At 42.5% G+C, this 26844-nt stretch overlaps 2 protein-coding genes across 6 annotated transcripts in view; both read left to right on the forward strand.

The window, feature by feature from the left end:
- TRPC4 (transient receptor potential cation channel subfamily C member 4) overlaps positions 1 to 26844 on the forward strand; it is a 1757650-nt gene that overhangs the window by 656713 nt on the left and 1074093 nt on the right. The gene's annotated exons all lie outside the window — the stretch shown is intronic.
- On the forward strand, positions 26233 to 26776 carry LOC138527988 (large ribosomal subunit protein uL5-like). The gene has a single exon (XM_069639403.1). The coding sequence runs from the start codon at positions 26243 to 26245 to the stop codon at positions 26774 to 26776; it is 534 nt and encodes a 177-aa protein (XP_069495504.1). The 5' UTR covers positions 26233 to 26242.

Consider the following 26844-nt stretch of genomic DNA (forward strand, 5'->3'; position numbering starts at 1 on the left):
GTGTTCCAATGGAGGTAATAGAAAATTATAGATGGATTGATGCACCTGTTCATAGAATGAACATATAGGTGATTTCAAAGTGGTAAATCCGAAATACAAAAGCGAATTTCAGTAGTTGCAGTGCACACTTACGATGTGGCTCAGAGGGGATTTTGGCAGCTGGTAATATGGCTGGAGCTTATCTCAGCCTCCGTGCAGGATTGCAATGGGGAGTGCTGCTTCACTGAAGCTTTAGTCATGCTTTCTTTACTGTATGTGAACAGGTAGGCCTGGGCATGGCACTGATCAGGAATAAGTCCACTCTTCTTTGGAACTGCTTCACTGCATGGTGCATTTAGTTTATTTTGAATCTCCAGGCTCAATGTTATATGGCACTGTTTTTGAACACCTGCTTGCAGTACTTGGGTGGAGGTCTAACTATTATTATGGCACTGAAGATGCAGTTATTGGTGCATGCGATCATGCATATTGTTTTCTTGCATTTATGATTGCACAATGCATAAGCAAACTAATTGGTGTATTGTAGACTTTATAAAGAAAAAATATAGTTAGTTATAGAACATGATCTGGAAAATATAACAAACATGTTCAATTTTTTTTATAGTATATAGACAGTATATTATGAGCACCATATTTTGTAAAACAATTATCTGTAGTACATTGGTCTTGTCTAAACATATTTCTAATCATTGGGTCATTGGTAACAAATCCAATATGAATTGAAAACCCCATATATTAGTTTGTGACAGAATATTTTTTTTTATTGTTACGTATGAATTTCGTGGTGTAGTTAATGTTGAAAAGTAGTTTAATACCTGATGGGATATTCCAATTGTAATTTATGTGACACATACCGTCGGTAAGTACAGGTTAACATATTCTAGTTAATTTAATTATTTTGGTAGTTTAATTGTTGGAGTACGTTATGCTGTAAAGTAGTTTGATGCATGTTGGCATAGTCTAACTTATAATTTTAATAGGTGAATTTAAGTTCAAAGAATATTAAGTAAGCATTTTGTAAGTTTGTAGGTAATCCTTTCTGTATGTGAGATGTAAGTGTAGTTGCATTCAAACCAACCACTAGTGTGTTTTACATATGTGGTATAGTGGTCCAAACTTGTTGTGAAACCTGTGTGTTATATTATGGCTGCTTAAGTGAACGTTTTTCCTCCAAGAGTCACTGGTCCATATGTGAAGTTGGTATCTTAGTAGCATTAGCATGACTTCGTGGCCATGTGTGCCGTATTTGTTGGTGCAAAGAATGTTTGAATTGCAGAATTGCCACAACATGTCATGATTTGCATTATTTAGAAGTTGCTGAGATGGTATACTATTACAATGTGGTGTTGTTATACACAAACATCATGTGTGTGCATATGCATCAATAGGTCTAGTGTAGACAAATGGCGCTATTACATGCAGCTTTCTACAATTTTATAGAGTGGCCCAGGCATTTACAAATTGTCTGATCCTATCTGCAGAAATGACATTTTCTCTTTTTCAGGGAGCTGCAAAATTCTCCATAGCACACAGCAGCAGCTGCCCACTTTACGAGTGAATGTACGATACCTTCTGTTGCCTTCTCTGACATTTCCCGAAGACATATTATCAACCTGTGTTGGTTCTATGTTCATTCATCCCTAGTTTTTATTTGCAGCATTTTTCCCAAAAGGTTTGCCTGAAAAAACTCATTGATTCTATTTTTTTATTTATTTGGGGATCCGCCCAAACCCTCTTCACCTTTATGTATTGCCTGTTCTGCACCCTACGCCTTATATGCTCTTACACCCCTTCCCAAATTATTTGATGTTTTTTCATGCAAACATTTTCAGCAACAAACACAGCGAAAAAAACCTGTTGAATGAACCGTTGTACCTTAAAATGTATGTATGTAAGAGCACAATTCCAGTCAACGCCTAAGTACTGCAGAGAGGCAGCTCAACTGCCTATCTCCTACTTTCTTCTCTTCTGCAATGTAAATAGCAGTTGATGGGTGAGACCGTCCCTTCACTGTCTCCAGGAGAACTCTTGTGAGGAACGGTTCAAACCTTGTGCGTATGCTTATCCACCCCAGTTCCTCCCTATCCTTAGAAGGGCAGCCCTCAAAAGTTGGATTAATATTTGCAGTCATATTGGAAGGTCCATCATATCCCCGATGCCCAAAGCCACTTTCTGTCACTGCAACACAGTTATTTACCATTCTGCAGCCATCTCACCTCTGTGTGCCCTTTTTTTAGGCAATGGTGTGGAACAGTTTAGTATTAGGATTCCACACTTCACCTTCCTAATGTTCTGCTACTCATTTCATCATGAAGAATATCTTGAAGGTTTGCAGCATCACTGTCCTGGTGCTGTGTCAAATTTTGGTCAGTTGAAGTGGCAGCAGTGCAGAGGGTTCATTTTGTACTGTGTGTGAAGAGATTAGGGCATATGGGAGACAGCAGGGTAGACCTCTGAGGGATTCTGGCACCTGCTCCGACTAATCTCCTGATAAATACCTGACAAACACCTTGCCTGCCTCTACGACCACACTGCCCTTAATGGACAAATGTCCCATCATGCCACTGAGCATATGACCTGATCATGTCAGAGTAAGGTTTGAGGCATCACTCAGCTTGCTTACCAGCATACTTAGGTAGGTGAAATGAGTGACTGTGTTCCTCAAATATTAAGCTGCCCTTCAACTGAACCTTACGTTTTTGTCTCCCATAAAGCTTAGCAGGTTATGCTAATGTCAGAGATTTCACACCAACCCTTTCCCTGATCTGCCAACTCACAGATACGTGTTTTGTTCCTATTGTATATATTTGAGACAGAGAGGTAGAGAGAGATAGAGAGACTGAGAGCGAGGAGAGAGAGACAGGGAGAGAAAGCGAGGTCACAGGGGTGGCATTGTGAGCTAGAGAAATTGGACCTATCTGCAAAAAACCATGTGTAGGATTACTGGTTGTTTTACCTTATACAGTCTGCAGCCAACTTCCAACGAGTAACCGACTCCCCTCTTAAATCTCCTACCACTGTACATTACATACACTGGCCGCCCACATATCTAGCCATTAGCACATCAACACTAACTGAGCCATGACAAAGCTCTCCTCTTTAGCCCTATAACACTCTCTCAGATTAGAAACTAACAAGCCCCGAAGCGATGTAGTCTTATCAGATCTTCAGCTCTTCACTATAGATAACATGCTCCCAGGTTTCTTCCGCCAGACCAATAGAAAGCAGATTGGCCCTCAGGTACTAGATACTTCTGACCTGCACCCATTAACACTACATGTTTCACATCTGCCTTTGCCATTGTCCCACTAATGAACCCCTGGCCAGTTTCTAGTACAGATCCTGGAACAGCAAAGCCACCAATAGTGAAAGAAAGGTGCTATACAAGAACAGTTAGATTACATTTGGAACGTTGTCATGTGAAATGTGGTTGCGGAACGTACATGTATGTTTCTATGTGCACATAATCTCTAAAATGTCATGAACATGAATGTGTTCTTTGTCTAGACATTCTTGTAATTGTATGTTACGTTATGCTGTGGTATTGTGATTCGATCTGTGCACCGCTACCGTTTTCATGGTCTCCAGGCGCTCTAGTGGATCTGAAAAGGAAGCAGGGTTCAGGAGGGTTAGTTTGTAGGATCCCAAAGGAGAGCGCAAGAGAGCTTTGATGTGCTGTTGAAAGTTTCAGTTAGGAAAACTGGTCACTGTGTGTTGTTTTTTTTTGTTGTTGTTATTGGTAGGTAATGGTGCTTTGTGTTTTGTGCATAGGTTGGTTAGTGAGTTTGTGGTTCAGTTTTCTGTAGTGCATTTGGTTTAGAGGGGGATTGCAGATCTTCTGTAGTTTTTGGCAGCTTCAGGTTCCTGCTCCTGTAGAGGTATGGGTGTGATTTGTTTTGATGTTTGAGAGTGAGTATGTAGGATATCGGACAGTTATTAGTAGGGTTAGCGATGAGGGTGGTCTGTGGCCTTATCTCCAAAGGTTATGTTGGTTTGGCAGGGTTCTGATTCTTCTGTGGTGGCCTGCATTAGAGTGCTTTATTTCCTTGGGTTTCCAATTTTGGTTAGTTACATTCAGGTTGCTTTGGGTTTTTCTCTAGTGTTGTGGTTGCTGTTTTTCTCTGACTGAGTTTTCGGTTTAGCTCAGTGAGTTGAAATATTGTTTTGTTTAGAAGTGAATGTCGTTGCTGGATCTCAGTATTCAATTTGGTTTGTAAACAGTGATTTTATTTTATTCCTGTAGGAATTCCACTTCTTGGCCATGGGTTGCTCTGTGGGTTATGCAGAGAGTCTTGAAGATTTTCTTTTTTTTTTACTAGCAGTCAGTGATGGGTTTTTAGTGCTGGTGTGGTGGTCCGGCATTCCAAGATAGATGGTGTTTGCATAGTCTATTCTTGACATTACGAGGAAGATGACAGTGAGTGTTCTATGTTGGAAGGTTGAGGAAGTGTGACATTCGTTTGATTGTGTGTAGGTGGACAAAGCACTTCTTTGCTACTGTGTCAACTTGTGGTTCTATTGTTTATTCATTGTCCATTAATATCCAGAGGTTTTTAACTACTTTGAAGGGTTCAGGTCAATTTCCCATATCCTTAGGTCATGCAATGTGTAGTTGGTTTGACGGGTTGGTGGGTGTGATCATGATTTCTGTATTGTCCGGGCTCCGTTGAAGGCTGTTGGTGCTCCTTGATTTGTTTATTTATGTGAGGCATTTTGTAAGTGTTGTGCCTGTTTCTTCACTTGTGCTGAATTTGTAGATGTGTAGTTGCAGCCATCACTCCATATCTTTTTATGAGTTTGATGGGATGGGGCATGTAGATTTTAAAGAGCAGTGGCAAGAGTGAGTAGTCTTTTGGACTCTGCAGTCTATGTTGATTGGTGCTGATTTCAAGGGGCTTAGCCATGCTGTTTCCATTGTTTCTGTCAGGAATGATTACAGCCAAAATAAAGTTGTGTTTGATTACTATATCTCTGAGTCTTTTGATGAGGGCTTAGTGGTCGAGTGTGTCGAATGCTGCTGGTAGGTCTAGTAGTATTAGTGCCAAGGTGTCGTTGTAGTTGGCATTGGGTTTTAGCTCATCCCATATAGTACAGTAATACTATTTACGTTCCTGTCTTTCCCTTGTAGCTGACTTTTGCCTGGTCTTGTATCAAGGTTGTTTTTTACATGTTCCATGATTTGTTAGTATACGTAGTGTTCTAGAAGTTTTGCCGGGCATGTGATGTTTGATACTGTTAGTATTTGGTTAGGTCTTTTGGTTTTTCCGAGGAGTCTTGCAGGAGCGGTATGATGTATGCCGATTTGAAGCTTTGTGGCACATACGTTGCAGAAGTATTCTGCTGGTGTTTTTTGGGTAAGGATAGTCTTGCACATGTCTGGTGGGCAAGGGTCTGTCAGTGAGCTGCTGTGTTGATTTTGTTCACCAGGCTTGTACATTTTTCTGCTAAGATTGGTGTTAAGTAGGCTAGTCTTGTGGTAATTTCCGGTGTTGATTGGTTAGTGGTGTTGTTGGTATTTTTGGGCCTGCAGATAATGACTTGCTGGATTTTGTTTTTGAAGTAGTTTGCTAGGTCGTTGCATATGTTTTTGAGAAGTTTGTCGGTGTGATGTTGCAAGCTGTTGGGTTTCTTAGCTTGTGAACATCTCTTTCTGGATGTTAGTTGAATTGGTGATACATCCAATGTAGTATATGTTTTTTGCTTTGAGGAGCTCTGCTTTGTATATTTGTATCAAGAATTCCTGATGATCCTCTTGTGTGCTTATAGTGAATTTAACAATTCCTGCTCATTGCTCCACTACTTGTCTTACTCACAATACAATGTTCATTGTTTTATGATTATTTGTGGCATTTCTATTCAGGTAAAGGAGCTGTAATCATAGCTATTCTAAGTAATGCAAGTAAATATTGTCTACAAAGGATGACAATTAAAATAGCAAATTGCTTGAAAAATGTGCAACGCAATGACAGCAGTGATATTCTCAAATTCAAAGGGACCAGTTGATGCGTAATATGATGGGCTTGAAAACTGTGTGATTCAATTTTGTTTTGTCTTATGGTGATTATAGGGTGGTGTGATGTGGTTGCATTTTGTTGTAATTCTCATTTGAAGGATTTTTTTTTAGTGAGAGGTTACATCTTCACATATGGCATGTACAATGTGTTCAGTCTGCTATATCCAAGAATGCAATGTAAGTCTGCATTTACTTTACTTGCCTGGATGTTCAGTAAAAATAGACTGTTAGGATACAAACACGTACCTTCATTATTGCCAATGTCTACGCGTGCATGGTTGAGGGATAGACCTTGCAACCTCTGAATTGTTACGGCATATGCAAGAGTCAGACAGAATTGTTCTCTTGTCACATACATATCTTTGAAAAGAAGTATCTGACCTGATATGTAGGGATGTTTTCTTTGAGTTTGTACAAATTGGCAATGACAAACTGGAAATTATTTTAATTTGGATATGGTTGTAAACCAACAACTGCACTCATTGCTTCCCAGACTATACCTTGGTCTACATCAAGATTGTATCTTAGAATTACACTCCAGTTGAGTCAGAGAGTTAAAACATGTTTCTAGTGAAGGGGGCATATCCTGGCGTGCTGTGCAGCAGCATGGCCGCCTGAGTGTCTCCTGCAGGCACATGGAGAATTATGCCTACAATAAGCCTTTCCTGGACACGGGTTGCCCCTGATGATGTATCCGAAGTGCAGGAGCCCCCAAAGAGCGTGAGGCCGAATTCCGGCCTGCAGGTGTGAAGCTGATGGGCCATACTTGATCAGGTCCTCGGCATGGCCCTCCTCTTGAGCTGTGCTCTGCATGATAAACTGAGGCATCCTGTGGGTGTTGGCACAACCTTGCTATGGTTGCCTGCAGGTTGGCAGAGACGGCGAGGAGAGTGCCCTGATACCCTCTCCCTTGCACGGCTCGCCATTGAGTGGTGCCAGCATGGAGGTCTCAGAGGCGCTGCAACCGGCCCGTTCTGCCCCTCTGACCAGGCTGACTTTGAGTTGATGGAGCTGGCCCTTTGCCCATTAATGAAGCCTCCCTCCTGCGCTCCTTGATCCCTGGAATCTCCCAAGGCTAAGGACCTGCCGCCTGAAGCTGCCTGAGCAGCGGCCAACATTACCAGCATTTGTGAGCTCTGGGGCAAACAGGTACCTGGGAGCCTATGCTGCCTGCATTGATGGAGAACAACGTTGCTTGACCCCATCTGGAGGTAGGGCCCCATCAATGGTTCCTTGTCTGGAGGGCAGAGCTCTCCCCATAACTGCCATCTGAGCCCTGCTCAAGGTACACATCCAGTGCCTGCTAAATGTAGGAACACCGACTGGGTCAGGCCCATCTAAAAATCACTGGGCCCGAGCTGGGGGCTTCCAGGGAGCAAGACTACAGCTCAGCAGTCCCCCACATGCCTCATCACCCACATTTATCTCAGCAAGCTCATCACAGGCAATCAGCAGGTGGTGAGATCTCTAATGCAATAGCCCACCACAGGTGGCTAATGTAACAAGACTTTGGTCAGGGAAAAGTGGACCGGGTCCCTTGATAGCATGCCCAATGGCCCATTTGGTACAGTTGTAGCACTGTGCAATACCTCTATGAGGGCTTGCATGAACACTTGAGGGGACACCTTTGCCTTGCAGTAAGTTCCAGGGTCTCACTTCGGGAAACCACTTGGCCCGGAGTGGTTCCCAGATGGTATGCTTCCACTGAGGCACTACCACCTGACATCGGATCTTGTCAAGGATCACCTCTGACCAAGCTCTCCACCTCGCTTCACTGGACTTGCTTGGGTGGGCTAGGGGTCTGTGGCTCATATGGAACACAGCATCTTGGAGAAGCATAATGGGGTTCTCCAGGGACTCTTGCCAAGCTTCTTGGGGGATCCCCCCATGACCCCACGCTCCTACCAAGCCCATGGCTCAGGGTGGGCGTGGCGAAATCTGGGAAACCCCAAAAAGCAGTTGACATTGCCTCCCTGCAACAGAGTCAGGACCGAGTTAAGAAAGAGACCACAACAGTTGCCCAGATCCACGGTGGCAATGCAGCCAGAGCACTCAACCCTCAGCTGTCCATGAAGGATGACTTATTGCAATGGCTGTTTTAGGTATGTTTGACCTCGTGCAAATTGCCCTCGGCAATTTGACCTAAAAACATTTGATCTTTTGCCCAAATTGACCTCCATTGTTAACACCCCCTCACCCCATGTTCAGGTAAGTAGGTATTAACCTATTTGACCTAAAACATGAAGGGTCAATTTGGACCAGATGCAAAAAAAGGTCAATTTGGACCACTCAGAAAAGGTCAATTTGGTCAAAAGGTCAAATGTTTTAGGTCAAATAGGCTAATACTCAGTGGCTAACCGACATCCAGAATGACATTCAAGGCAGCCTTGCTGAGCTGTTGGGGACTATTCATGAATGTCTTGTCGACGCCAAACGCAGAGTTGAAGATGTCAAAACCACCCTATGTGAGCAATCGTACAAGACAAGTGAGTGAGCCCAACAAATAGAAGCACTTGAAGTTAAAGTGGCTTTTTGGGGGGAAAAATATGAGCACTTCGAGAACAGTTCTCGATGCACCAACATTTGAGTCAGAGGAGTCCCAACTGACATGCTTGATCGCAACCAGGAAGCTTACATCATCGATCCTTTCCACAAGATCCTGGAGGCCCCGGTCGATGACCCAATCGACCTGGACAGGAAACACTGAGTCCATTTGATGGGTCCAGAACAACGTGATTAGGCTCCTGACATCGTCAGAGCGTCCATTTCTATAACCTGAAGGAAAAGATCCTAATTTAGGCTCAGCAAATTACAGAGATCTGCTTTCGAGGATCCACCTTGTCCCTCTATCAAGATTTAGTGGGATTAACTCTGTTCAAGCGCAAATCACTTTGACCACTGATGGAATGGCTTCACGAGAAAGACTTTTGCTACAGATGGGGTTCCCCACTGCGCTCCACGTCACCTACCTGAACTGATCCTGGTCTATTGCAATGATGAAGGATGCTGAAAAGCTTCTCTCCCCTTTCTCGGGGGAGACGATTCCTAAGTGGATCAAGTCTTGGAGCCACCAGCTAGAGCTGGTGCAGGAGTGGGTTCCTGGTCCAGTGTGGAGAAGGGCTGGAAAAAGAAGAAAGAGTCAAACTCTCCTGGGTGATCAAAATTGAACAGGTGACATGTAATCTGATTGTCTCAGATTGGCCTGCTCGGTTTGCATTCACTGGCACCTGAGCTCTCACTAGCTCACTGGGCTCTGCACTGGCCACCTTGTTTGTTGGGAGGCAGCCATGATCCTTAAAAAATGTTAAGTGAAAGGCTACTCCCTGTTACAGGTTTCTCTGTATCTACTTGTTGGTCCCTTGATGACCAGAATTACAGATTTACTAATTTGTTATTGGCAGTATTTTACATTGTTGGGGGTGGTGGGAGGTGGGTAGCGGTGTGGGTTGGGTTAAACTTTGTGACAGCGGGCAAAGAACAACTAACATAGTTTATGAGAAAGCAGGCAAAGTGGATCACTGGTTAAGGGGGTTGTCTCACATCCAAAGCCCTATGGCCAACAGTGTTTATGACTCACAGGATTGCAAACTGTTCACCTGACAAACGTAAGCCTATATTGCTATGCTTGCTTTTTGCCAGGGTTATTTGCCTCTGGTGGGTTGAAAAGAAGCCATCTTATTCCACAAAGTGCCCCCCTTTCTTAAAACCAGGATTTTACGTGACTGCAACGGGAGGTACTTGGGGTTTAAGGGTTTATTTATGGGCAACAACTTTACATTTGTCACTGTGTTCTCTCCCAACGATCAACATGACCTTCTCTAGCTGGAAGGGACTTTAATGTGGCACCCAACCACAGTTTAAAGAAAACTCTCCTGGCTTCAAGAGATGAATACAGGAACTCCTTGCTTCTCATGGTTCTCATGTGGCTCCTCCTAGAGCTGTGATCAACAGACATCTGGAGATTACGGAATTCGACTGCAAAAGACTACACACACTATTTGTACGCTCACTTGGATTACTCTTGTATCAACATGGTGCTAGCCAATTCCTCTTTAGCTCCATCTATCCCTCTATCCCTGAAGGGTACTTTAATGTGGATTATGTGAGGGGTCAGAAATGCACAGCAGATAAGTAAGTTTGTTCACAAGCAGCCATTTCATTAAATAATACGGGTGTGATAAATGCATTACTTTGCCTAACATAATGAGGATTTCCCTATCTATAAAACTAAGACTAAAGGAAAACACAATAATAAAAGGTATCTGTTCCTCTGACTTATACATACAACAAAATCATACAGTTCTCATATGGACATTCCAGCTCAACAAAATAACAGTTATATTCAAACATAAACTTTGTAACCATGTATCCTTGTAACGAGGGTCGGCTGCCCTTCACCAGGATTAATGCAGGATTTTCCAAATCAAAGTTCCAAACATGAAAGTTCTTTTCAATAGCCAAATTATGTTCCAAAGGCAACATGAAGTTCCTTTTACTCCATGAGTCTTTCACTTGGCATTTGGATTGTCTTATTGCTATTCACAATGTATCACTCTTCAAAATGATTGTCCAAAGTTTCCATGAAACTAAAAAGACTTTGGGCCTCATTCTAACCCTGATGGTCCAGAAAACAACGGTGCTGGTAAGCTTACCGCCACTGTTGTTTGCGGACTGGCAAAGTACAAGTCTGGTGGGCGGGTGCCCTTCTGCCCTGGCAGGTCTGACTTGCCAGAGTCCTGATGGACTGTATGGGAATGGGGAACAACATATTACCGGCGCCTGACTTTCTGGTTGCCAGGGTTGTAATACCCTGGTGTTACCTTCAAGCCAGGTGCTGGTAATTGTTTGCAGGTGCGGTGGCTACCTGCAGGTTTTACTGGCACATTACCGCCAGACCTGTAATGAGGACCTTTGTCTTCACACTTTGAGTCAGTACTCAATACAACTTCTACTCTTTGAAGAACAACTACTTCTGCATGTCTTCTTAATAAACAGTAATGATTTGTCAGGATAGTTTTACCACTGTTCATCACAAAACATTAGTGGACTTGCCACTTTCTTTCCACTACAACCTTCCACCACAATGCAGAACTTCAATGTCTTCTTCTTGATTCACTAACCTTCCAGGACTAACCACTAATAGGCACTTTCCTGGTATACTGCCAGGGTAAACATCCTACCACTACTATAAGTACTCTGTGGTGAGGCTTGCTTCCAACTTTAGAAAAGTCTTTGAGGGCTTCTCTACTGCCACCTTTGGGTTCCTACTATCACACCAGTTAATGTCTCTTGTTCAAGTTTCTCTCTCACTAAAACTGTTTCTCATTTTATTTAGAATTGTCTTTCTTTGGCTTAGACAATATTGGTTGTTATCTTGTTCAAATATCCCCTCCACTTTACTTTGGCAATGATGGCTACAATCTTCTTTAAATATTTCCCACCCCCGGCAATGATGGTTACAATATTCATCCTCTTGCTTTATCTCAATATGAATATCATGACAAAGATGCTTTGTTTCATTTTTGGTATTCAAAATGGTTGCAGGCAGCCAGCGTTCCATTAAAGAGCACCCCGGTGTCTTCTAATGAAGGTCAACTCGCTGGTCCTTCTCTGCATGTCTGTTCGACTTGCTGCTGCTTCCACCTATTCATCTTTCCCTAGGTACTGGTCGTCTGACATCTCTGGTCACACTCCTGTGGCCTGTGCCTTTCAGAGAGGGAGTTTCTCTGACTCCTTTTATACTCCAGTGAACACAAACCACCGGAGTAGGACGCCAGTCTAGTAGAGCTTCTTTCTCCTACAGGACAGCCAGTAACAGTATTGCTTCCCACTGCACGTCCTCTGCACTTCCAAGTCCTCACTTCTAAGACTCTCTCTGCACTGTGTCCCACTACAAACACAGCGGGGGCCCCGGCGTCTTCTACTTTAATCTTCTGCTGCTCCCACTGCCGGGAGTTACTTCTCCTTCTGATGGCCTGCACCTGAAGGGGCTTTAAATGTTGAAATGTCCCGTTCAAGTGTGCATCATTAGAAACACTAGCGTGCATACTACAATTCTGCACCTCTGAGCTCCTCTTCTTCATCCCAGCACCTAGAGCATTATGGGACTTGATGTGCCTAATGTTCTTGTTCTTTTTTGCATCATCTAATTCAATTTTACAATAAGCCATTAAATCCCTCGGATCATTAGGGAATTGGGTTAGAGGGATCTCCCAATACTGTTACGTCCTGTCACCTTTCCTCCATACTTGTGGGGCATTCCGTCTTTCGGGATGGGACAGGAACACTTTTGTCAAAAAGTATCAACAATTTAGTTCTGTGACCTTGTTAATGAAATCATCTTCTCTCTCATTCCTCTATTTGGTCACGGAATTCCTTGGTACATGCTTTATTTGTATAAAGCATGATATGGGGCACTTTGGCCCATGTATTTTCAAAACATGTTTTGTTTATATTTCAGAAATGCAGGGCATTGTATAAGAATTACAAGAGGGTTATGTTTTGAACACGTAAAGTACAGTGAGAGTGCAGAAGAATTGTGTAAAAGTTTGGCTTATTTTTAACACAGTATGTTGGTAATTGTGCTACCTGCAGATAATGGCAGTAGTTCAACTGTCATATGTGGAAGCACATGTTAACACGTGCACTCATAAATGTGTCATATTCATTCAAATAATGATAGCAGAAGAAGTTTTAAATGCACGAGCAGATATCAATTATTTACTAAATTGCATGTATTTCTGATTTAAAGAGAGTGCTGTATTGGAATCCATAGCTCATCATTTAGAAGTGATTCATTTTGTTTACAGTAAAGATTTACAGTGCTAGTATATTGCATACATGTATTTCTTGTAGTGTGTTCACATAGATGATATGATTTCAAAATATTGTTCTCCCTTCTCATTGTTTAAATTTCCAAAGAGGCTGAAACCCTTCCTCTCTTTATTTCTCCTTACATATTTCCTTGAGCTCTTAAATTGCTAATTACTGTTTTATCTATGTACTTAAATGAATTGGTCTTATATGACGATCAAAATCTTCACTGCTGAAATGCGAGAATATTAAGATATTATTGGTATATCAAGTGAAAAGGTCATCCAATCAAAACAAAGACTAACAAAAACATACATTGGCACCATTTGCAAGTATGTAGCACACCACATTTCTCAATTTGGAGCTACAAATTACAGCTTTCAAAAATACTCCCATATCCCCAAACCATAACTTCCCCCCGGTACCAATGCCAATACATTTTTAGGGTTATATAGAATGCCAAATGTCAGGATGCAGGTGCTGCATCCATAGAGGAAAGAGGTTCACACTGTGTACACTCTATGAGCACATGTTTTTGCTTATGTAGTGTCAGTATTTTCGTTTTTCACCTTGGTAGTTTTGCACGCAGAACACATGCTATTTTATAGATACCATTAACACACTCTCAAGAGCATTATGGGATCAAAGGAAGAGAGGCAATAATGTCGAAATTACGCGGCTGAGGCCAAGTCGTGTTGGGAGTATGCATCCAGTGGCAGCAAGTTATGCTGCGTTCTATTAGTATGAGAAAGAACACAGGATAAATTTTGCCATTTTGCTTTTAGGGAACTCTTTGCAGCATAAAAATGAGAAGCCGAAACGCCTGTTAGAACACACATACAGTACAGGGAAGCTGGTTTTCAGTGTTAGGGTTGTGGGTCACATTAGCATGAGTTTCTCAGTTTGTGGATTTCCCGTGTTAGCTGTTAGGGGTAGATTCTGTTGGAAGAGTTTGTGGGAAGAGAGATCATTAGTTCATGTCTAGAAGTCTGTAGTTAGGTCAGCTAATTAGAAGGTATTTTTGTTTCCTCCATGAGTGTTTTGACAGTCAATGATGTGAGTGGCAGAGAAAGGATGCTGTGTAGATGGTGAACGATTTAAGAAGGCTGCCCCTGCTGCAGGAGATGGGAATAGAATGTGGGGTATATTTATACTGTGACTAAAAAGTCAAGTTTAATGGGAACAGAGCATGGGTGTCACACGTGACGCCAGCTAAGACACATAAATATGAGAGTGGTGCATGACTGTGTTGTTATAAATCCATCTGCATTCCCGGAAATATAAGGGAGGAACATGTACTAAGGAGGATCTTTCCAGATTGGAGTAGTACAAGGTGTGACAGCACACATAAAATGTCAGGTCAAACATCTGGGTCTGCCAAGTTGTTTGCCCACATAAAGAGACTATTGTATTCACAAAGGGGTGTCCCAGAGGTATACACATCTGAAGCTGATCAAAGTGTATCAACTAACAAGGACAATCCAATAGTGTAACAGAATTTTGATTAGCAGATATCAATTAAATTGTAGTATTTTACGATGACTGAAGCATTAACTCACATTATGAGTGTGTTTTAGATAAATATGTATCTAATGGTATAGCAATATATATGTGAATGTGTAGGGGGGTATGGGTTTTGTCCAGTGGGGAACCTGGGTACTTTTTTATCTGAGATGCTAATTTCACAGGTTAACCACTATACAAACTTTTGATTTGCATGAGTAAGCCAAGCAAGTGATAGTTTACAGTTGCATGGAGCTGACTACGCTCCCCACCCGGATTTGCATGTAATAAATCTTGTTATCCTCGCAAAGTTGTGACCTCATTATTTGCCATGTAGAATTTCCTGTTGATTTATTTAGGACCTGCCCTGCATTTTGGCAGCAGAGGATGGTTTTCCAAATTCTGCCGCACACTCTGGGCTGCCGTGCCCAGCTGCAGTGACCAGTTCCTGTGCACACTCAGAGGTGGCATGCAGATACTGTGTTTATCTAAAGGCCTGCCTGATCTCTGAAGGGTGAGGTGCTGCTCCCACTTGTAAAGGCGGTTGACAGGGGACATTGCATTGGAGGAGCTCAGAAGATATCCAAGAATGCGATTTCAAATGTTGAAATCTTTACAACAAGATCGAGAGATCGGTATATAAAAAAAGCAGACAAAGATGGATATATTGTTGTCCTAGACAAATTGTACTATATTGAAATAGGTTTGATTCACCTTCATGAAGAGGGAAAGTATAAAGTTTGCCAAGAAATTCCATGGCCTGCTTTAAAACAAGAAACATATAAAGGATTACAATTCTGGTATGAAGAAGGAGCGATGCACAAAAAAAGATTGTGGTAATTTACAGGTTCCATTTCCATAATTTCCATGTATGTATTTCTTGCTCAAGATTCACAAAGAATGTATAGAATTACTGTTAGGCAGACCAATTGTAAATGGGATAGGTTCTATTTTGGAGCCAATCTCAGAATTATGCATCCATTAGTAAGTATTTTTACTTCCTAGATTAGGGATGGCATTGATATTCTACTACTTCTGAAAGGTGTTGAATGGAAAGTGGAATATTGGCTAGTAACAATGGATGTTGTAGCAATATACACCTCTAAAAAACATGAGTTAGGATTTCAAACAATTGAATACTTGTATAGCAAAAAAAACCAGTCACGTTATTCTTGGAAAAATCAATGATTTTGGATTTGTGACATCTGGTTTTACACAATCATTATTTTCTGTTTGACAAAGACATTTGCCAACAGCTTGTAGGAGTGGTGATGGGATTGAAATGTTCCCCTTTAGTAGTGGACCTAGTAATGTTGTTTTTGGAAGAATGTTATATTTATAATTATGTATCAGTGTCTATAATAAAATGATGTTGTTACATTGATTACATATTTATGATTTGGGCAGGTTCAGAACGAAAAAAAAAGAGTTTTGTGATCTTTTTGAATGAGAATTCATATGACATCAAATTTAAAGTTTATGTAATAAGGTCCAGGCATCGTTTGTAGACTTGGAAGTATGTATGATTCAAACCAATGCATATAGGAAGCCTACAGGGGCTACTCCTATGCTTCTTGAAATAAGTTGTCATAAAATGATTATTACCAAAAAGTTGCCATTTAATCAAATGTTCAGAGCAAAAAGAAATTGCAGTTCTCCAAAGCTGTATGAACAATAATGTAAAATACTAAAAACAAAGGTTTCTGCAAAGAGATTTTATCAGCATGAGTAAAGATAAAGCAGAACGAAAAGATAGTGTGAAAAAAAGAGTTTTGCTTATACCCAAACAATGGAATAGAAGTAATCAGGAGCAAAGCAGATTTATTACACAGTATTGCTCGCAGCATAACACCATTTATATACTTTTGCAAAAACATTGGGATATTTTGTTATTTGAGAGAGAACTGCTAGATTTCCTTTATTTATGAAAAAACACTGACGTTAGGAAATGTATTGGCTCCATTTCTGTCAGAAATAAAAAATTACAAAATCAAAATGAAGTGGGGTGTAAGAAGAAAGTTACTTTTTTTGAAGTGTTGTGATTGCAAGTATTGTAAATTTACAACCACATGTAAAGTGTTTACTGATGAGCAAGGTAGGTTGTTTTAAATTAAGAAACTGATTCATTGTAAAAGCAAAATACAATGTACATTGGAAGCACTATTTGGGAATTGTAAACTAGAATGTCTGAACATCGGATAGAAAACAAGATCAATGATAATAGATATACTCTGGATGTTCATTGGAACGTAGTACACAATTCAGATGTTGCTGATATTCGGTTATGTGGTGTCAAGAAGATTATCCACAAAGAAAGAGGTGGATATTTGATAACAAAATGCTTGACAACAAGAAGCTAAACTTATTTTCTTCTTCAGATGTACATCTGAAGGATTGAATTCTGATCCTGACCTTCGTTCATTTAGGGTAAACCTTATAATTTAAAAAAATGTTTTGTCCCGGGTGACATTTCCTCATATTTGCTAATGTTTTAAAAAATAATGTATGGAGGAAAGACCAGTGAGTGTCATCGATGGTCTAAGAAAATATCGGTCAATTTGAAAACCGAAAGTAAAGAAAGTAAGTTCAAATTATTTATGAGTAATGTTTTACATTTTCTTCGAATCCATTTAAAGATGGCACTGTGAAAATACAAAAACGTCTTTCCTTGATGTGTGTTAATATGGTAAGAACACAATCCTTTATCCATGTCTATGATCAAAGGTTTAAAAAAAAAATCAAGATGGCATGGGTTTACTCAAAAACCTAGCTCCATGCGCTTATCATGGCATGTTGCATTCACTTTGGGAATTAGGTAAGAAGTAAGGAGATTCTAAGCAGTTATTTCTAGTTAAAACATATGAATAAGTAAAGGATGCAACACACTTCCTGCAAAATATAAATTGAAGAATACATATTGAAAAATCATATAGAAACCAATTGGAACTATTGATGAAGGTATTTTTGAATAATGAAATTCAGGGATGAAAGAAATGGCCTAGCATTTTGTGAGATTATGTGCTTTACTATGACTGTTACTAATAATGTTTTTTTTGTTTTGTTCTTTGTTCGTTTTTGAATGTTGATTTTGTAGACATAACATGATGTAAAGATACAATGAATTGTTTATTATATGTGAAAAATATTATAAAAGGCCCAGTGCTCCAGCTCAGATGTGGATGTGGGAGTATGTTACTCCCTATTTGTTAAAGTTGGGAGTAAAATGATATTTCCGGGAGTAAGAAAGTAAGTCCAATTCTCAATGAGGGTATTTTATAAGTGAGTAAAAATATACTTTCATGAAAAACAGTAATGTTTTTGTAATATGTATTTCTTTGCACCTAGTTAGTCATGTGTATTAAAAGATACATGGTTACTTTTTACAATCAGGCATTTAAAATAGAGGTCTCTTCCAGTGGTACTACATGCACTACTGGTCCAAACATATCTATGGAGCTGTGAAGGTGAAAGCAGGGATGCAAGTTTCTACATGATTTTTGGAGTATATTTACTTCCTATTTTATTTTTTGGGGAATTTTTGCCAAATTGTACAGAGTAAGAGTGGCTGATACATACCTTATTTGTAGAGCTGAATATTCCTTGAAAATGCTCACAAATTATAGATGTATCCTCTAAGTGAAACATGTGTTGGCAGTATCTAGGTTGTGACTTATTGAATGGGGCATTATTTAGACTGTGATTAGTGGAAGCTTGTGGTATAGTTTTGTATTTTCTGTAATTGTGGAATAGCATTGTAAATGTACCTTAGGCAATCATGTCCATAATGATGAAGCTGTGTTAATACATAATTGGAAACTATGTCAATTTTGGATGGATGATCTAATGATTGCATATAAGTAAAGGTATCCAGTCGGGTGTGTTGGTTTAGAAAAATGTTTCATGTAGAGGTTGAAGATGACAGAGGACAGGTAGGAGCAGTGTACAACTCCATGTGTTGCTGGGCAGTGGTGGGAACTGTCAGGTCCCTTCATGAATAAGGTGGTCTCTGTTTGAGAGGTAGAAGGTAAACCACTGCATGGCTCTTCCACCAAATACCATGAACATTGTGAGGATGTTAAGAAGGGCTTCAAGGTTGGTGGTATCGAATGCCTAACAGACATATTAGAAGGGGTCACGCTTTTTCCAGGATGCATAGAGATTCATCGAAAACTCATATTGTGGTGGTCTCACTGCTGAATTGTGCTTGGAATCTGGATGCGTACTCCTATAGCAAATTGCACTGACTGATGATGTCATGTCATTGTATGGCACCGGTCTTGTTTGTATCACTTTGCAGTGCAAAGGGATATGTCATTCTTTTCCACCGTCTATGGACACTATGGACTCGCTTTAAGATGCATATGTGCAGACCAACAAGCCTTTGGACACCCTCTCCCATGGTTTGCTCTGCTTCAGTATTCTGTATGGGTCCCATTCAAAACCATTCGGTTTTCCGCATCACCAAGCAGCAACACCAATTTGCACCTGCTACCTCTGGAACTTTTCAGCCAAGTCACAAATAACCTCTTATGTGAATGTGAACATCACTTGCTGGGTGCCTTACAAATATCAGCTGGAAACAAACATCATTTATCAAAAGGGCATCGAAATGGGCAACTTCCTGGGATGCCAAAAACAACTATAAAAGGTCAAAAGTAAATACATTAACAATTGTTTTTATCTGTGAAAGTGGTGTCACACTTTGAGGAATGTGAATTACTGTCAGTAAAAACATGTTAAAAACTACATAACTTGCTCCAGCATACGTGTCCGTGTTTGGGCAGGTGCAATTGGTATTGGTGTAAGTTACTTTTTTAATTCATCAGGATGCACCATTTTCATCCTTCCAGACTCAGCTTTTGTTTTCCTTTCAAAAGTGGCTGTGTCTTCAGGTAAGTCTCTCTGCAGGTCACGTGGTAGAGAAGTATTTTTTTTCTTTAGCTGACCATACATTTTCATTTAAGCATTGTAACGAATGAAACAAAATTTGCCTCATACACAATTTGCACATTTTTGTAGCTGCAAGTCCACTTTCAGTTGTCAACGTGTTTTGTGAATCGGTCCCTACATGTGTTCACTAAAGAAATGCAAACCCGTTGAATTGAAATGCACTCAGCCACTGTAAGATATCACTGTCATGAGAGAGCCACTACACCTTGGAGCTCTAGAGCTCTAAGTATATTAACAATATTGCATTGTTGTGGAAATACGTTTTTGGGAATATGGAACTGGCTAGAGTAAAGCACTGTGTGCCATGGTACAGTGATCTTAAAACATGGACCCCTCAAAGGATATACCTGTATGCTGTGAAAAAAGTGACATAGTGTGGGATTTCTGATGGTGCTGAAAGATCCCATGGGGCCAGTGCCACCAATCGCCATGGCATGGAGTGCCCAACAGAGTACAAGATTGGGGCTCTGAGATTCCCCTTCCCATCAGCAGCCAAGGAAATAACATATATACACCAATTCCTAGCAGACCCCAAGGCCAATAAAATAGGAACTCACATAGGGAGGGATACAGAGGAAGTAAGAAGCAAGACCAAAACCAGGGAGTCAATGTCCGAATTAACAGAAACCATTAATTGGCCAATGAACAAGGAAAACGACGTTGGAGAGCAGGAACATTGAAACCACCTCTCCCACTTGAGTTAGCTAGGACCCCTGTGTTCCCATACAAGACACGTGTTTCCTCTTTAATCGAAAGGCACCAGAAAGAGTGAGCATTGTGTTTCCTATCGCGTTGGTCCTCCTCTGAACCTATTGAACAACAAGCATGTTGAAATCCATGTCCACTCGGATCTCAAGTGGTTGGAAAAGACCACATGAATTATCCTGCCCTTTGTCACCATGGACATCTGAATCTCAATGGATCGTTCGTCAGACTGTGCCAGTGGCCTTGTGCACCAAAGAATAGACATGTGGCAGCAGACATCTGATGCTAAAACAACAGTAAGTTGCTTCCCTCTTGTGGTGGTCAGAAGCCCAGGAGGTGTGTATGTAGAATTGTAGGGGCCCGGGGTATTAGACACTGAACCAAACGGAGGCATGATACCGGCCTGTCCAAAAGCTCTAGCGCTTTCTGGAGTGTAAGATTGCATCGCTGGGTTCTAAACAGCACTCGATTTGAAGAATAGCTCTGAATCAGTGGTCGAAATGAGTGGGAGACGTTGGGAGTGGTTGGGAGCGGTGCTCCTCTACTTAAAAAAATAAGTTGTACTGTTCTTATTCTTTTATTTGGAAAGGAAACCGTTGCAGAATGTTTTAAAATAAAATTGTAGGAAGAAGTTTAAACGTGTGCACTGCAATGGACATTTCCCTAAAACAGCAAGTGAGTTTGAGGGTTTAGATTTCATGTTGCGTGCCAATACCATTACCAACAGACACCCAACACACAGGGATCAATCACATGACACACATCTTGCAAACCACAATACAACGGTATGCCACCTAGAAGCACCCTGAGCGTCACACCTACAAGAAAGCAATGCATGACATGTGAAATACTGAACAGCACCAAATCATGCATCTTGCACTTACCACCATCACTGATGCCCAGAGTGCAACAAAGGCCAGCAATACAGGCCAGAGCAGCAGAGGAGGAGACAACACCAGGCAACTCTACAGCCACAATGGAGTTGACTATTCCTGCAGAGGCAGAGGGTGATGGAACCCAGTCAGCTACCACAAGTTCCATAGGGGAGGTAGCAGCCATTGCCCCCTTCAGCGTCAAGGAGAGCCACGCAGAGAAATTCTCTGACATGGACAACAATATCCATGTTGTATGTCCGCATACACCCAGTCCTCAGCCCGCCCCCTTGCACTCCACACAGGGCACACCATTATGCCCCATGCTAGAACATGCCACTTTACTAGCCAGTCAATCTCTGTCCACAACATTAGAGGGCAGTCCAGCATTGGGCCACCCTGCCACTGCACCTTCCACCTCCACAGCCCCTACAGACATGGAGGAACGCCTCACGAGGGTTGAGGCCCGGCAGGACTGTTTGATTGAGCTGGTCCGCCAGTATGTGGCAGAGGGAGAACAGACCTGCTGTGAGATTTGGTAGGCAAATGCGCTTCCATCACTGCCTTGAATGCCAACACCATAGTGATCAGGGACAGCATAGCTGCGGTCACAGAGATCCTTGGCAGGATCTTGGAGAATATGCAGCAGCAACAAACAGCGCCGGCAGTGGCACACCCATCCACCTCCACCCCATCCACCACACCTGCCAGCTCGACTCCCTCTAGTCCTGTGTGCATGGTCAGGTGCAGCACACGCCAAATGGACATGCCTCCCCCAGACCCAAAGAGAGGCCGAAGTAGCAGGACCACCCTTCATGTGCCAAGTGCCACCTTGCCAAACTCTTCATTGTGTGTGTGATAACAATGAGTGAGGGGGGAGGTGGTGTTGGGGTGTTTGGGGCGTTGGAGGGGGTATGGGGTGTTGGGAGGTATGGGGTGTTGGGGGTGTTGAGGGGTGGGGGCAGGGGAGAGGGTGTGTGTAAGGTGGAGGGTTCTAGCACTATATTGTAAATATTCCAATATTCCAATACACCCATTGTGTTAAAAATCATTTCATGACTGGACATTGTTAATTTTGAGTGTGTTTATTAAATTCTTGACAGCGCACAGTGCCCAACTCCCCACACACCCTGTGTCCTTATCCACACGATCCCAGTGCCCAGTGTAGTACTACCACAGACCCATCAGCATCCCTGTGGTTCAGAAGAAATCGTCAATCAGTGATTGGCACACAGCACGGCCACCTGTGCATCGCGAACTGGCAGGGGTGTTGCTCCTCCTCCATCATCATCATCCTCCTCCTCACCCGGTGCATGCAGGTCAATGTCAGGTGGCATTGGTACATTTCTCCGGATGCACATGTTGTGCAGCATGGCACAGACCATGGTGATCTTTGCCACCTTCTCAGGCCTGTAAAGGAGTGCTCCACCAGACCTGCTGAGACAGCGGAACCATGCCCACTGCTTCAAGGGATAGCCACCATCACCTGCATGGGGGCACAATGAGGTATGTGTTAGTCGATATCAGACCTGTCGCCTTAGTGATCACTACCATGGCTGCAGCTATTTGGTGTTGACATGCACATGTCCCTGGATGTATGCACACAGGTCCATTTCACACGATGTGTACGGTAATATGTTCTGCTGGTGTGCATTGTGTTGTCCAGCTGATGCAGGGCATTCAATTGCATGCTGATGCAGATGTACTGTGGATGCAAGACAATGTTTAAACACCGATGCTGGTGATTTGTGGTACTCTGTATGTATTCCCAATAGCGGCATTGCCACAGGTGTGATCATGTTCTGTCATCCATCGCTTGACATTCCCATGTTAGCCTGCTTGTATGTCTGGCATCTTATCATTGCTGTGCTGCATTTGTCTTATGTGTGACATTGATGTGTCATGTTCAGTTTGGGATGTTCAGGGCTGCAGTGTTTCGCTGTATGTGCATTGTCCACTCACCACTCAATCTCACCCAGCTTGAGTATGCGCCGCCCTCCCAATCTCACCCAGGTGGAGTATGCGTCCCCCAGTCTCACCCAGGTGGAGTTTGCGTCCCCCCCAATCTCACCTAGGAGGAGTACGCATCCCCCCCAATCTCACCCAGGTGGAGTATGTGTCCCCCAATCTCACCCAGGTGGAGTATGCATCCCCCACAATCTCACCCAGGTGGAGTATGCGTCCTCCCATCTCTCCCCCCCACTGCACTGCCATGGGCCTGTCAGGCAATTTACCAAGCAGCCAGGTACATCGTCCAGCATGTCGCTCCATATAGCGGGGTAGCGTGGAGCTCTGCAACACCATGGCATCATGTGTGGATCCAGGATATCGGGCACAACAATGTGTGATGATCTTGCTGGAGTCTCATACCATTTGCACATTGATGGAGTGGTATTGCTTGCGATTGTGGTACACCGCCTCTATGGCATGAGGGACCACCGATTCTACACGGGTGCAGTCGAGGAAACCAATGCAATTGGGCATGCCTGCCAGTGCGTGGAAGCCTACTTTAGTGTCAGCACGCTCCTGGGCAATCCGTGGTAGGGATATGTGGGTGCTTGCGTTCTTCAGCAGGGCCTCCAGCACTTGGGTCAGCATGCGTGAAAAGAGAAGTTGTGATATGCCATGCAGCTGCCCCACTGTGTGCTGGTAGGTGCCTGTGGCCAGGAAGTGGAGCACATTGACTACCTTCAGTAGAGGGGGGGGTGGCAGTGCGGATTTCTATCAGGCTGACAATGTCACTGTGTATCATGTCCACTATGTTGCTGATGGTGTCCCGGTCCAACCGGTACAGTGTGTGGATATGCTCAGGGGTTAGATTGAATGGACTGGCTCTGATGCAAGGAATTGGTGGCTGTCTACGTGGCACCACTGCCTGCACTGGTGGGACCTGCTGGGCCTGTCTCACCCCTCTTCTCCTCCCGCGTGTCAGCTGTGCTGCCTGTTGTTGTTGTAGTTGTAGTTGTTTTTGTTGTTGCTGTTGTAGCAGTAGAGGCATGTCCTCAAGACCCAGGATTGCAACAGCTATGGGACCATTTTGGTGTGGGAAGGATGTGGTGTGTGGGAGTGCTCCTTTTGTACTGGGACAAGCTCCATTGACTCCACCTGTGGTGATTGTGTGCACCTGTGCACCTGTGGCAGTTGGCTACACTGCAGGTTGCTATTTGCGGGTGGTCCGCTGGTGCTCCGCGATGCCTGTATTGCCGCCATCGTTCACGCCCTATTTACCGCCTTCGGGATGCCGGTAAGTGCATGCCCGCGTTACTTGTGATGTCCTCCTGTTGGCGGCATCCCGGTATTTCTGTTGCGAAGGGCACATGTACACGCGCATGCTGGTATGAAGGGGCACGGTACGGGCAGTGGCGATATTGCCAGGTTGTCGGCTCGTAATGATGCCGGTAATACCATTCCGCCTTCCTTTTTTCATTACCTCCATGCTCATAATGAGGCCCAATGTGTGATAGACTATGTGGTGTCAGGGTAAACAAGTGTTTTGAGCAAAAACAAGGGTTCCTCATTTTTTTGTAAAGGGGGCTGTGGTATGTGAGGAAAAATATACCTGACAAAAGAGTACACTAACCACTAGCTACCCACCTCTATCACACCATAGGGGCTACTTTTTGAAAATGTTCCTCAATATAACGTGACCACCACACACTATTACTAACATCACTTGAACCAACGAATGTCGGTCAATTGTGAATGCATTTTTGTTGACAACAGCCAAGAATGTGAATTGGTGTTCTCTTCTTCTTTCCATTGTGGCAATATACAATTGATGAACGCTGTTAATGTGTTTTTTTATGCATTTTAATATTTTTTAAAATATGATTAAAATATGCTGAAAGTACTACCTTGACTGTGGAGATAGATATAATCTAATGAAATTTCCACTGTGAGGAAAACGTTTGAAAAGTAGCCCCTATGGTGTGATAGAGGTGGGTAGCTAGTGGTTAGTGTACTCTTTTGTCAGGTATGTGCTGTCAGGACATCTATTTCAATAGCTATCAAGATCTTGGAATTCCCCATGCTATATGGCAGGAGTGCACATACAAGCCTTCCTCCTTCGAAGGTCTCCTTCCTACTTCCTTCATATGCTGATTCCCCAAGTGTGCTGTACTCTCCAGGTAATCATTCAACTCATAATCATCCTCCCTAGCACTTCTCTTAGGGCTCATTCCCTTTTTGTGAGCTTCTATAATCATCTCATGAAGTATGTCAGCATAATTACTTCTTCTTGGACCAATCATAGGAAACATTTTCAGCAGACCTTGTGCTTTTACATGTGCTACTTGTGTAGGTTTGCTCCGAGATGATCTTTTCCTTTGCCTTTCCTTATATGCCTGTTTCTGGTGCTCAACAAAAATCGCTATAGCACTCTTTCCCAAGTAAGGATGTCTAGTGACATTTGTCATAGACCCAAAAACTTGTACATGGTCTACTGGAGTGGGGACAATCACATAAGGTCTTGGCTGCCTTGTAGTTGCCACATCTGTACCCTCCTTCTGCATAGGAAGATACACAGGGATCCTTGCTTTATTTGGATCCAAATAGTAAGCAGTACGTATTGTGAGTGAAATAAGAATCACAATAAACAAGATGCATGTATAGATAACATATAGATAGGCCCACCTCATACAGCAGTAGCTTCTTTCTCGTTGTGATGGTGTCTCATTATAAGTAACATTATTGTTGCTGTCTATATTACCCATTCTTTTTTAAGTAAGGAAAAATCAAAATTTATTTGGGTAATATCATGCAATACTGTGCCAATATCTTGCTCTTCTCAACAAGCTCTTTAAACAGCTGGCTGATCACAGGACGATTAACAGGGTTCCTGATGTACAGAAAAGATTTGTCCTTTCGTCAAACAAAATGTGGATGCGTTTCCAGCAAGAAGTAGAAGGTAGAAGACTACAGATAGTAGGCTCCGGATCTCTTCCTCCAAAAGTCTCATTCAGGATATTCTTAATGTTCTCTGAGAGTATAGATTAACCTGTTCGATTATATCACGTAGTAATTAATTAAGTGCCACTGTATTCCTCGGATCTCTCAAGAAAGTGCGAATGTCAGTTTGTCTTCCAACAAGATGTGGGCATTCCTCAATTAAATAATGGAAAACCAACCCTACTAGTCTATGAGCATTCTCATCAAATAGGGGCATGTGTGTTTTCCCCACTGTACTCAGGATGCTGGAGAATCTGCTCTATTATAGCTGCGAGCAATCTCCTCATGAGTGGGCCATTCTTAGGATCTTGCAGGAACAACTGAATGTTAGTAGTTCTACCCACGAGCGCAGGATATGCACGAAGAATTAACAGAAAAACTGTAAGAACGATCCTGTGTAAGAACGAACTGTAAGTACGATCTCTTGCAATCTCTCATCATGGCAGAAAAAGGTAAAAAGGAGAGCCCCATGAGGGAGCTGCGCATTCGCAAACTCTGCCTCAACATCTGTGTGGGTAAAAGCAGTGACAAACTGACCCATGCAGCTAAGGTGCTTGAGCAGCTTATTGGCCAGACACCAGTCTTCTCTAAAGCCTGCTATACTGTACGATCCTTTGGCATCCGGAAGAATGAGAAGATTGCAGTGCATTGCACAGTGCGAGGGGCCAAGGCTGAGGAAATACTGGAGAAAGGTTTGAAGGTGAGGGAATATGAGTTGAGAAAAATCAATTTCTCTGCCACTGGTAACTTGGGTTTTGGAATCCAGGAGCACATCGATCTGGGGATTAAGTATGACTCCAGCATTGGCATCTACGTACTGGATTTTTATGTGCTCCTTGGCCGACCTGACTTTAGCATCGCCAACAAAAAATACAGGATGGGCGTCATTGGTGCTAAGCATAGGATTGGAAAGGAGGAGGCCATGCGCTGGTTCCAGCAAAAGTACGATGGAATTATGCTTCCTGGAAAGTGAGTAGCTGGTCACTTTTCACTTTCGTTAATAAAGCTCTGCCAAAAAAAAAAAAACAAGAATGATCCTGT

This window comes from Ambystoma mexicanum, chromosome 7q (genome assembly GCF_040938575.1).
Source record: "Ambystoma mexicanum isolate Mex_15411 chromosome 7q, UKY_AmexF1_1, whole genome shotgun sequence".
Classification (NCBI taxonomy): Eukaryota; Metazoa; Chordata; class Amphibia; order Caudata; family Ambystomatidae; genus Ambystoma; species Ambystoma mexicanum.

Coding starts and splice junctions, on each gene's coding strand:
- LOC138527988 (XM_069639403.1), top strand. CDS start 26,243: ATGGCAGAAAAAGGTAAAAAGGAGAGCCCCATGAGGGAGCTGCGCATT.